This window comes from Bufo bufo, chromosome 6 (genome assembly GCF_905171765.1).
Source record: "Bufo bufo chromosome 6, aBufBuf1.1, whole genome shotgun sequence".
NCBI classification, from domain to species: Eukaryota; Metazoa; Chordata; class Amphibia; order Anura; family Bufonidae; genus Bufo; species Bufo bufo.
This window is the reverse complement of record NC_053394.1, coordinates 4,105,161-4,118,261: the sequence shown is the minus strand read 5'-3', so window position 1 is coordinate 4,118,261 and position 13,101 is coordinate 4,105,161. Positions and strand designations below refer to the sequence as shown.

Below are 13,101 nucleotides of genomic sequence, written 5' to 3'. Positions count from 1 at the left end.
TCTGCAGCGTATTACAAGCCAGATGTCTGCTCTGTATTTTATTACAGGTCAGCTCTCCATGCTGCGGCTTATTATAGGCCAGCTGTCCGCACTGCAGCTTATTACAGGCCAGCTGTCCACGCTGCGGCTAATTACAGTCCAGCTGTCTGCGCTGCGGCTTATTACAGGCCAGCTGTCTGTGCTGCGGCTTATTACAGGCCAGCTGTCCGCTCTGTGCTTATTACAGTCCAGCTGTCTGCGCTGCGGCTTATTACAGAACAGCTGTCTGCGCTGCGGCTTATTACAGTCCAGCTGTCCGCTCTGTGCTTATTACAGTCCAGCTGTCTGCTCTGTGCTTATTACAGTCCAGCTGTCCGCTCTGTGCTTATTACAGTCCAGCTGTCTGCTCTGTGCTTATTACAGTCCAGCTGTCTGCTCTGTGCTTATTACAGTCCAGCTGTCTGCTCTGTGCTTATTACAGTCCAGCTGTCTGCGCTGCGGCTTATTACAGTCCAGCTGTCCGCTCTGTGCTTATTACAGTCCAGCTGTCTGCGCTACGGCTTATTACAGTCCAGCTGTCCGCTCTGTGCTTATTACAGTCCAGCTGTCCGCTCTGTGCTTATTACAGTCCAGCTGTCTGCTCTGTGCTTATTACAGTCCAGCTGTCTGCTCTGTGCTTATTACAGTCCAGCTGTCTGCACTGCGGCTTATTACAGTCCAGCTGTCCGCTCTGTGCTTATTACAGTCCAGCTGTCTGCGCTACGGCTTATTACAGTCCAGCTGTCCGCACTGTGGCTTATTACAGGCCAGCTATCCGCTCTGTGCTTATTACAGTCCAGCTGTCCGCGCTGTGGCTTATTACAGTCCAGCTGTCTGCTCTGTGCTTATTACAGTCCAGCTGTCTGCTCTGTGCTTATTACAGTCCAGCTGTCTGCTCTGTGCTTATTACAGTCCAGCTGTCTGCACTGCGGCTTATTACAGGCCAGCTATCCGCTCTGTGCTTATTACAGTCCAGCTGTCTGCGCTGCGGCTTATTACAGACCAGCTGTCTGCGCTGCGGCTTATTACAGACCAGCTGTCCGCTCTGTGCTTATTACAGTCCAGCTGTCCGCGCTGCGGCTTATTACAGTCCAGCTGTCCGCGCTGCGGCTTATTACAGTCCAGCTGTCCGCGCTGCGGCTTATTACAGGCCAGCTGTCCGCTCTGTGCTTATTACAGTCCAGCTGTCCGCGCTGTGGCTTATTACAGTCCAGCTGTCTGCTCTGTGCTTATTACAGTCCAGCTGTCTGCTCTGTGCTTATTACAGTCCAGCTGTCCGCTCTGTGCTTATTACAGTCCAGCTGTCTGCTCTGTGCTTATTACAGTCCAGCTGTCTGCACTGCGGCTTATTACAGTCCAGCTGTCCGCTCTGTGCTTATTACAGTCCAGCTGTCTGCGCTGCGGCTTATTACAGACCAGCTGTCTGCGCTGCGGCTTATTACAGACCAGCTGTCCGCTCTGTGCTTATTACAGTCCAGCTGTCCGCGCTGCGGCTTATTACAGTCCAGCTGTCCGCGCTGCGGCTTATTACAGGCCAGCTGTCCGCTCTGTGCTTATTACAGTCCAGCTGTCCGCGCTGTGGCTTATTACAGTCCAGCTGTCTGCTCTGTGCTTATTACAGTCCAGCTGTCCGCTCTGTGCTTATTACAGTCCAGCTGTCTGCACTGAGGCTTATTACAGTCCAGCTGTCAGCGCTGCGGCTTATTACACACCAGCTGTCTGCGCTGCGGCTTATTACAGACCTGCTGTCCGCTCTGTGCTTATTACAGTCCAGCTGTCTGCTCTGTGCTTATTACAGTCCAGCTGTCTGCACTGAGGCTTATTACAGTCCAGCTGTCTGCGCTGCGGCTTATTACACACCAGCTGTCTGCGCTGCGGCTTATTACACACCAGCTGTCTGCGCTGCGGCTTATTACAGACCAGCTGTCCGCTCTGTGCTTATTACAGTCCAGCTGTCCGCTCTGTGCTTATTACAGTCCAGCTGTCTGCTCTGTGCTTATTACAGTCCAGCTGTCTGCGCTGCGGCTTATTACAGTCCAGCTGTCTGCACTGCGGCTTATTACAGTCCAGCTGTCCGCTCTGTGCTTATTACAGTCCAGCTGTCTGCGCTGCGGCTTATTACAGACCAGCTGTCTGCGCTGCGGCTTATTACAGACCAGCTGTCCGCTCTGTGCTTATTACAGTCCAGCTGTCCGCGCTGCGGCTTATTACAGTCCAGCTGTCCGCGCTGCGGCTTATTACAGGCCAGCTGTCCGCTCTGTGCTTATTACAGTCCAGCTGTCCGCGCTGTGGCTTATTACAGTCCAGCTGTCTGCTCTGTGCTTATTACAGTCCAGCTGTCTGCTCTGTGCTTATTACAGTCCAGCTGTCCGCTCTGTGCTTATTACAGTCCAGCTGTCTGCACTGAGGCTTATTACAGTCCAGCTGTCTGCGCTGCGGCTTATTACACACCAGCTGTCTGCCCTGCGGCTTATTACAGACCAGCTGTCCGCTCTGTGCTTATTACAGTCCAGCTGTCTGCTCTGTGCTTATTACAGTCCAGCTGTCTGCACTGAGACTTATTACAGTCCAGCTGTCTGCTCTGCGGCTTATTACACACCAGCTGTCTGCGCTGCGGCTTATTACACACCAGCTGTCTGCACTGCGGCTTATTACAGTCCAGCTGTCCGCACTGCGGCTTATTACAGACCAGCTGTCCGCTCTGTGCTTATTACAGTCCAGCTGTCCGCTCTGTGTTTATTACAGTCCAGCTGTCCGCGCTGCGGCTTATTACATTCCAGCTGTCCGCGCTGCGGCTTATTACAGGCCAGCTGTCCGCGCTGCGGCTTATTACAGGCCAGCTGTCCGCGCTGCGGCTTATTACAGTCCAGCTGTCTGCGCTGCGGCTTATTACAGTCCAGCTGTCCGCCCTGCGGCTTATTACAGTCCAGCTGTCCGCTCTGTGCTTATTACAGTCCAGCTGTCTGCTCTGCGGCTTATTACAGTCCAGCTGTCCGCTCTGTGCTTATTGCAGGCCAGCTGTCCGCTCTGTGCTTATTACAGTCCAGCTGTCTGCGCTACGGCTTATTACAGTCCAGCTGTCTGCGCTGCGGCTTATTACAGTCCAGCTGTCTGCGCTGCGGCTTATTACAGTCCAGCTGTCTGCTCTGTGCTTATTACAGTCCAGCTGTCCGTGCTGCAGCTTATTACAGTCCAGCTGTCCGCTCTGTGCTTATTACAGTCCATCTGTCTGCGCTGCGGCTTATTACAGTCCAGCTGTCTGCGCTGCGGCTTATTACAGACCAGCTGTCCGCTCTGTGCTTATTACAGTCCAGCTGTCCGCTCTGTGCTTATTACAGTCCAGCTGTCCGCGCTGCGGCTTATTACAGTCCAGCTGTCCGCGCTGCGGCTTATTACAGGCCAGCTGTCCGCGCTGCGGCTTATTACAGTCCAGCTGTCTGCGCTGCGGCTTATTACAGTCTAGCTGTCTGCTCTGTGCTTATTACAGTCCAGCTGTCTGCACTGCGGCTTATTACAGTCCAGCTGTCCGCTCTGTGCTTATTACGGTCCAGCTGTCTGTGCTGCGGCTTATTACAGTCTAGCTGTCTGCACTGCGGCTTATTACAGGCCAGCTGTCCGCTCTGTGCTTATTACAGGCCAGCTGTCCGCTCTGTGCTTATTACAGTCCAGCTGTCCGCTCTGTGCTTATTACAGTCCAGCTGTCCGCTCTGTGCTTATTACAGACCAGCTGTCCGCTCTGTGCTTATTACAGACCAGCTGTCCGCTCTGTGCTTATTACAGTCCAGCTGTCCGCTCTGTGCTTATTACAGGCCAGCTGTCCGCTCTGTGCTTATTACAGGCCAGCTGTCCACGCTGCGGCTTATTACAGTCCAGCTGTCCGCTCTGTGCTTATTACAGTCCAGCTGTCCGCTCTGTGCTTATTACAGACCAGCTGTCCGCTCTGTGCTTATTACAGACCAGCTGTCCGCTCTGTGCTTATTACAGTCCAGCTGTCCGCTCTGTGCTTATTACAGGCCAGCTGTCCGCTCTGTGCTTATTACAGGCCAGCTGTCCACGCTGCGGCTTATTACAGTCCAGCTGTCCGCTCTGTGCTTATTACAGTCCAGCTGTCCGCTCTGTGCTTATTACAGACCAGCTGTCCACGCTGCGGCTTATTACAGTCCAGCTGTCCGCTCTGTGCTTATTACAGTCCAGCTGTCCGCGCTGCGGCTTATTACAGGCCAGCTGTCCACGCTGCGGCTTATTACAGTCCAGCTGTCTGCGCTGCCCTTATTACAGGCCAGCTGTCCGCTCTGTGCTTATTACAGTCTAGCTGTCCGCTCTGTGCTTATTACAGTCCAGCTGTCCGCTCTGTGCTTATTACGGTCCAGCTGTCTGCGCTGCCCTTATTACAGTCCAGCTGTCCGCTCTGTGCTTATTACAGTCCAGCTGTCCGCTCTGTGCTTATTACAGTCCAGCTGTCTGCGCTGCGGCTTATTACAGTCCAGCTGTCTGCGCTGCCCTTATTACAGTCCAGCTGTCTGCGCTGCAGCTTATTACAGTCCAGCTGTCTGCACTGTGGCTTATTACAGTCCAGCTGTCCGCTCTGCAGCTTATTACAGTCCAGCTGTCCGCTCTGCAGCTTATTACAGTCCAGCTGTCTGCACTGTGGCTTATTACAGTCCAGCTGTCCGCTCTGCAGCTTATTACAGTCCAGCTGTCCGCTCTGTGCTTATTACAGTTCAGCTGTCCGCTCTGTGCTTATTACAGTCCAGCTGTCCGCTCTGTGCTTATTACAGTCCAGCTGTCTGCTCTGCGGCTTATTACAGGCCAGCTGTCCGCTCTGCGGCTTATTACAGTCCAGCTGTCCGCTCTGTGCTTATTACAGTCCAGCTGTCCGCTCTGTGCTTATTACAGTCCAGCTGTCTGTGCTGCGGCTTATTACAGTCCAGCTGTCTGCGCTGAGACTTATTACAGTCCAGCTGTCTGCGCTGCGGCTTATTACAGTCCAGCTGTCTGCGCTGTGCTTATTACAGTCCAGCTGTCTGCGCTGCGGCTTATTACAGTCCAGCTGTCCGCTCTGTGCTTATTACAGTCCAGCTGTCCGCTCTGTGCTTATTACAGTCCAGCTGTCTGTGCTGCGGCTTATTACAGTCCAGCTGTCTGCGCTGAGACTTATTACAGTCCAGCTGTCTGCGCTGCGGCTTATTACAGTCCAGCTGTCTGCGCTGTGGCTTATTACAGTCCAGCTGTCCTTTCTAACGCCGTCTCCGCACCTTCTCTATTGCAGGCTACAGGTATAAGATCACTGTGGAGGTCCGTGCGCGCAGGAAGGTTTCGGCGCAGATCTTCATATCTTGGTTTGGAGACGAGATCTCCTCAGATGAGCACCAGGTGCTGACGTGAGTGATCCTAGCGCATTCTCTGCATGACCCCTGCCAGATGGAAGAAACCTCCTGCTCTATAGGGGGGGGGGGCAGTTGTCACATCCTGTTAATTCTGGGCTTCCTTGTTCATGAACAGAATGCCAGAACTAAGTGTAGACTGACACCCAGGCGGACGGTAATGGGGGCTCATAGCTGCATATTTTCATTACATTTGTACCTGTTTTAGGGGAACGTTCGCACCCGGTAAATCGTACTCTGCCTTCATCGATTCTGAGATACAATTGGATGACATAAGTTGCGTGGATTTCCGCTGGACTCCGCCCCCTCTGCAATCAAACCTCCTGCGCTTCCAGCTGGGGGCAGCGAGGATCGACTTCCAGGCAGGAGAGGACGGCCGCATGTGAGTGTCTCATTATACGGGGGGCCCACTGTCCAGCAACACAGCCCTCTGGGGCCTCATATATGGTGGGGGCCAGGACCCCCAATACCCTCTGCTAGAGAGTCCGACCATGCAGGGATGAGGTATCTACAGAGCGTGGCGACCCCGCAATACAGACGGTAAGATCCCTATGTGACATCAGTATGTATTCAGCGCAGTGACATCGGTATGTATTCAGCGCAGTGACATCAGTATGTATTCAGCGCAGTGACATCAGTATGTATTCAGCGCAGTGACATCGGTATGTATTCAGCGCAGTGACATCAGTATGTATTCAGCGCAGTGACATCAGTATGTATTCAGCGCAGTGACATCGGTATGTATTCAGCGCAGTGACATCGGTATGTATTCAGCGCAGTGACATCAGTATGTATTCAGCGCAGTGACATCGGTATGTATTCAGCGCAGTGACATCGGTATGTATTCAGCGCAGTGACATCAGTATGTATTCAGCGCAGTGACATCAGTATGTATTCAGCGCAGTGACATCAGTATGTATTCAGCGCAGTGACATCAGTATGTATTCAGCGCAGTGACATCGGTATGTATTCAGCGCAGTGACATCAGTATGTATTCAGCGCAGTGACATCGGTATGTATTCAGTGCAGTGACATCAGTATGTATTCAGCGCAGTGACACCGGTATGTATTCAGCGCAGTGACATCAGTATGTATTCAGCGCAGTGACATCGGTATGTATTCAGCGCAGTGACATCAGTATGTATTCAGCGCAGTGACATCGGTATGTATTCAGTGCAGTGACACCGGTATGTATTCAGCGCAGTGACATCAGTATGTATTCAGTGCAGTGACATCGGTATGTATTCTGCGCAGTGACACCGGTATGTATTCAGCGCAGTGACACCGGTATGTATTCAGCGCAGTGACATCGGTATGTATTCAGCGCAGTGACATCAGTATGTATTCAGCGCAGTGACATCAGTATGTATTCAGCGCAGTGACATCGGTATGTATTCAGCGCAGTGACACCGGTATGTATTCAGCGCAGTGACATCGGTATGTATTCAGCGCAGTGACATCAGTATGTATTCAGCGCAGTGACATCAGTATGTATTCAGTGCAGTGACATCGGTATGTATTCTGCGCAGTGACACCGGTATGTATTCTGCGCAGTGACATCAGTATGTATTCAGCGCAGTGACATCGGTATGTATTCAGCGCAGTGACACCGGTATGTATTCAGCGCAGTGACATCAGTATGTATTCAGCGCAGTGACATCGGTATGTATTCAGCGCAGTGACATCAGTGTATTCAGTGCAGTGACACCGGTATGTATTCAGCGCAGTGACATCAGTATGTATTCAGCGCAGTGACATCGGTATGTATTCAGCGCAGTGACACCGGTATGTATTCAGCGCAGTGACATCAGTATATATTCAGCGCAGTGACATCGGTATGTATTCAGCGCAGTGACATCAGTATATTCTGTACAGTGACATCAGTGTGTATTCAGTGCAGTGACATCAGTGTGTATTCAGCGCAGTGACATCAGTGTATTTGGCGCAGTGACATCAGTATGTATTCAGTGCAGTGACATCGGTATGTATTCAGCGCAGTGACACCGGTATGTATTCAGCGCAGTGACACCGGTATGTATTCAGCGCAGTGACACCGGTATGTATTCAGCGCAGTGACACCGGTATGTATTCAGCGCAGTGACATCGGTATGTATTCAGCGCAGTGACATCGGTATGTATTCAGCGCAGTGACACCGGTATGTATTCAGTGCAGTGACATCAGTATGTATTCAGCGCAGTGACATCAGTGTATTCAGCGCAGTGACATCAGTATGTATTCAGTGCAGTGACATCGGTATGTATTCAGCGCAGTGACATCGGTATATTCGGTACAGTGACATCAGTATGTATTCAGTGCAGTGACACCGGTATATTTGGCGCAGTGACATCGGTATGTATTCAGCGCAGTGACATCAGTATATTTGGCGCAGTGACACCGGTATGTATTCAGCGCAGTGACACCGGTATATTTGGCGCAGTGACATCGGTATGTATTCAGCGCAGTGACATCAGTATATTTGGCGCAGTGACACCGGTATGTATTCAGCGCAGTGACATCAGTATATTTGGCGCAGTGACACCGGTATGTATTCAGCGCAGTGACACCGGTATATTTGGCGCAGTGACATCAGTATGTATTCAGCGCAGTGACATCGGTATGTATTCAGCGCAGTGACATCAGTATATTTGGCGCAGTGACACCGGTATGTATTCAGCGCAGTGACACCGGTATATTTGGCGCAGTGACATCGGTATGTATTCAGCGCAGTGACATCGGTATGTTTGGGGCGGTGACATCAGTATGTATTCAGTGCAGTGACACCGGTATATTTGGCGCAGTGACATCGGTATGTATTCAGTGCAGTGACACCGGTATATTTGGCGCAGTGACATCGGTATGTATTCAGCGCAGTGACATCAGTATGTATTCAGCGCAGTGACACCGGTATGTTTGGGGCGGTGACATCACTCCATTACTCAGCATCTGACCATTAGCGATGAGCGGCAGGGGCAATATTCGAATTTGCGATATTTCGCGAATATTTGGTAGAATATCCGTCATATATTCGGAAATTTGAGATTATTTTCTTGATCGCGAAAAATTGGCAATGTAATATTCGTGTAATGTGTGCGAAATACGGGCGTGGGTCACTATAGCTCCTAGAAGTTTCCTGAGACTGGAGACGATGGTCGGCAGAACGTTACAATAGCTTTATGTGCAGATAGAGGGCTCCAATATATTCACGATTGCACAAATCGGCACTAACGATGCGAATATTTTGGCACAATACCTGAAACTTCATATTTTAGCAGGTCTGCATGTACGGACAGCAGACCCTATCACACTAACACCCTGCTCTGGACCCGGTCAGCTCCACTGTGTCAGGATGTAACCTGCACCGACTATCTGTATGATAGATCAGCTAACTAACTAAAGCTACTTTCACCCTTGCGGCAGAGATCCGGCAAAACGTATGCCAACTGATGGCATTAGGAAGACTGATCAGGATCATGATCAGTCTTAACCCTTTAGGGACACATGACGTACCGGTACGGCATGTTTCCCGAGTCCTTAAGGACCCATGACGTACTGGTACGTCATGTGTTGTTCCGATCACCGCCGCCCAGTGAGCGGTGATCGGAACCCGGTGCCTGCTCAAAACATTGAGAAGGCACCTTGGCTAAATGCGCGGGGGGGTCCCGTGAGCCCCCGTGTCGGCGGTGCCATCGGATCCCCATGGGGCTGTGGGGGGGACACGATTGCATGGAAGGCATCGCGCTGCCTTCCGGTGACGAGCCTGTGAGATCCAGCCCCCCGGAAGCTGTATGAGTAATACACACAGTATTACTCATACAGCCAATACATTCCAATACAGAAGTATTGGAATGTATTGTAAAGGATTAGACCCCCAAAAGTATACATATTGGGTATCGCCGCGTCCATATCGACCAGCTCTATAAACATATCACATGACCTAACCCCTCAGATGAACACCAGAAAAAATAAAAACTGTGCTAAATAAACCATTTTTTGTCACCTTACATCACAAAAAGTGTAATAGCAAGCGATCAAAAAGTCATATGCACCCCAAAATAGTGCAAATCAAACCGTCATCTCATCCCGCAAAAAATGAGCCCCTACCTGAGACAATCGCCCAAAAAATAAAAAAAACTATGGCTCAGAATATGGAGAGACTAAAACATCTTTTTTTTTTGTTTCAAAAATGATTTCTTTTGTAAAACTTACATAAATAAAAACAAGTATACATATTAGGTATCGCAGCGTCCGTAATAACTTGCTTTATAAAAATATCACATGACCTAACCCCTCAGGTGAATACCGTAAAAAAATTAAAATAAAAACTGTGCTAAATAAACCATTTTTTGTCACCTTACATCACAAAAAGTGTAATAGCAAGCGATCAAAAAGTCACACGCACCCCAAAATAGTGCCAATAAAACAGACATCTCATCCCGCAAAAATCATACCCTACCCAAGGTAATCGCCCAAAAACTGAAAAAATTATGGCTCTCAGACTATGGAAACACTAAAACATGATTTTTTTTGCTTCAAAAAAGAAATCATTGTGTAAAACTCACATAAATAAAAAAAAAGTATACATATTAGGTATCTCCGCGTCCATGACAACCTAGTCTATAAAAATATCACATGACCTAACCTGTTAGATGAATGTTGTAAATAACAAAAAATAAAAACGGTGCCAAAACAGCTATTTCTTGTTATCTTGCCTCACAAAAAGTGTAATATAGAGCAACCAAAAATCAAATGTACCCTAAACTAGTACCAAAAATACTGCCACCCTATCCCGTAGTTTCTAAAACGGGGCCAATTTTTTGGAGTTTCTACTCTAGGGGTGCATCAGGGGGGCTTCAAATGGGACATGGTGTCAAAAAAACCAGTCCAGCAAAACCTGCCTTCCAAAAACCATGTGGCGTTCTTTTCCTTCTGCGCCCTGCCGTGTGCCCGTACAGCAGTTTACGACCACATATGGGGTGTTTCTGTAAACTACAGAATCAGGGCCATAAATATTGAGTTTGGTTTGGCTGTTAACCCTTGCTTTGTAACTGGAAAAAAATATTAAAATGGAAAATCTGCCAAAAAAGTGAAATTTTGAAATTGTATCTCTATTTAATTCTTATGGAACACCTAAAGGGTTAACAAAGTTTGTAAAATCAGTTTTGAATACCTTGAGGGGTGTAGTTTATAGAATGGGGTCATTTTGGGGTGGTTTCTATTATGCAAGCCTCGCAAAGTGACTTCAGAGCTGAACTGGTCCCTAAAAATTTGGTTTTTGAAAATTTCTGAAAAATTTCAAGATTTGCTTCTAAACTTCTAAGCCTTGTAACATCCCCCAAAAATAAAATGTCATTCCCAAAATGATCCAAACATGAAGTAGACATATGGGGAATGTAAAGTAATAACTATTTTTGGAGGTATTACTATGTATTATAGAAGTAGAGAAATTGAAACTTGGAAATTTGCCATTTTTTACAAATTTTTGGCAAATTTGGTATTTTTTTTATAAATAATTTATTTTATTTTTTTTACTTCATTTTACCAGTGTCATGAAGTTCAATATGTGACGAAAAAACAATCTCAGAATGGCCTGGATAAGTCAAAGCGTTTTAAAGTTATCACCACTTAAAGTGACACTGGTCAGATTTGCAAAAAATGGCCAAGTCTGTAAGGGGTTAAAAATGCCTGATCAGTAAAAAAAAAAAAAAAAAATGCATTGAAATGCCGGATCCATCTTTCCGGTGTCATCCGGCAAAACGGATCTGGCATTTACTTTTTTCACCTTTTTTTCGGTCTGCACATGCGCAGACCAGAAGGACGTGTCCAGCTCTAATTCATTCCTATGGGGAAAAATGCCGGATCTGGCATTCAGGCAAGTCTTCAGTTTTTTTCGACGGAGATAAAACCGTAGCATGCTGCGGTTTTCTCTTTTGCCTGATCAGTCAAGATGACTGAACTGAAGACATCCTGATGCATCCTGAGCAGATTACTCTCCGTTCAGAATGCATGGGGATAAAACTGATCAGTTCACAGCCCCTGTGACGGAACTCTATGCCGGAAAAGAAAACCGCTAGTGTGAAAGTGCCGTAACTAACTAACTAATGTAATGACACAGCAATGTCACTGCTCTCTCTCAGATCTGCAGGACACTGCATACAAGGGCTGCTGGGGAGGGTCTTATATAGTAAGGGGGAGGGGCAGCTTTCCTATTGGTTGCTAGGGATGTTGCTGGGCTCCGACAGAGACATTGCAGTCTTCTCATTGGCCCACCAGCAAGAAGGGAGGCTACTGATTAGAAATTACGAATATATAGCGCTATATTCTAAATATTCGCGAATTCTCGAAGTGCCGATATTCACGATTAATATTTGCTGTTCGAATATTCGCGCCCAACACTACTGACCATATACCGGGCATACCTCCAACCCCAGCTTTATTCAGGGCACCTTCATCTGCTGGGGGGAAGGGGGGGTAATGATGAACTGTTGCGCAGTACGGACATTTTTATGACCCCGCGGAGGCCGCCATGATCACCTGTTTCCTCTTCCCCCAGACTTTCATTCTGCGCGACCGGAACGGTAAAAGATAAAGTAACCCAAACCCTGGGTTCCTGCAGAGACTTCCCTTACCACCCAGAGGGCCACAGGCCTAAATACCACGACATCATCCTGTAAGAAACCACAATCCATCACCCAACACGGATGATGAGGAGGATGATGATCTGCACTCACCAGACCCTGCTGCACAGCAATATACGGAAAGCTGAACCCAAAGTCATCCCGAGGAGCCTGCAGATATCATACCGTCCTCTCACAACAAGCCTTGGAAATACTATGCATTGGGAAAGTCCTCACACCCCTCACTGTCCTCACATTTTGTGCTATTGTAACGCCCCGGAGTGGCATTACCACCTTTGCACCCCCCTACTGTCTTTATTGGTTAAACACAGGTCATCATGTGTATTTATTTCAGGTCCAAACACTGTGCATTTCTTATTTTGTTATGTAACTGTTTATGTTATATGTAATGTGCCTGGTTCACCAGCAGGTGGCAGCAAACACGGCAGAGCTACAGTTAGAGAGAATGGAGCTTTCCATTCCATTCTAACCTCCCTCTGTGGAGTGCTGGGCGAGTCCCACTTCCTGCAGGAAGGGAGGGGTCCAAGTTTAGTGAGCAGTCTAGCTTACCCCCTGCTAGGGAAAAGAAGCAAGGGCTGGGCATGTCGCCGTTGGACATGCCCCAGCTAAGCAAAGTAAGGCAGCTAGAGCACCTTTAGCTCTGCTGGACATGGAGGCCACAGCTTAAAGCCTCAGAAGCCAGGAGGAGTTTTCCCTGGACAAATCTATAGACAGACCAGACTACAAAGTGAAGTACAGCATAAAGAAGAAGCTGAGTTCTATAGCCAGCCTGTCAGTACAGCAGAGCCAGAGAGCAACAGATGTAGCAGAGAGGCGTTTGCCTGCCACAGTTTTAATGCTAAAGCCTGCTGGGACCAAGACAAAGTCTGTAAACAATTTGGAGAGACGTTTATGCAAAGTAAAACTGTTATTCAACTTGATCAAAAGGTCTGGACTCAATTTATTCTTCATCCCCAAGTTAATGTTTCCCCTTTTTCTGCTTTGGAGCCAACGCCTGGGGTCCAGCGTATCCAGGTAGGAGCACCGTGACACATTCATCATACACGGACATTGTAGGCCACCC

At 48.5% G+C, this 13,101-nt stretch overlaps 1 protein-coding gene across 2 annotated transcripts in view; it reads left to right on the top strand.

Moving 5' to 3' along the window:
• The window catches only part of LOC121004007 (pancreatic lipase-related protein 2-like), a 78,487-nt gene extending 66,094 nt beyond the window's left edge, over window positions 1-12,393 (top strand). For both annotated transcript variants that reach the window (XM_040436026.1, XM_040436027.1), the window contains exons 11-13: window positions 5,288-5,399; window positions 5,611-5,784; window positions 11,954-12,393. In XM_040436026.1, the coding sequence (XP_040291960.1) occupies window positions 5,288-5,399; window positions 5,611-5,784; window positions 11,954-12,074 (407 nt within the window). In that variant the 3' untranslated portion in view covers window positions 12,075-12,393. The remainder of the gene's footprint in view (window positions 1-5,287; window positions 5,400-5,610; window positions 5,785-11,953) is intronic.
• Window positions 12,394-13,101: the final 708 nt, after the last annotated feature.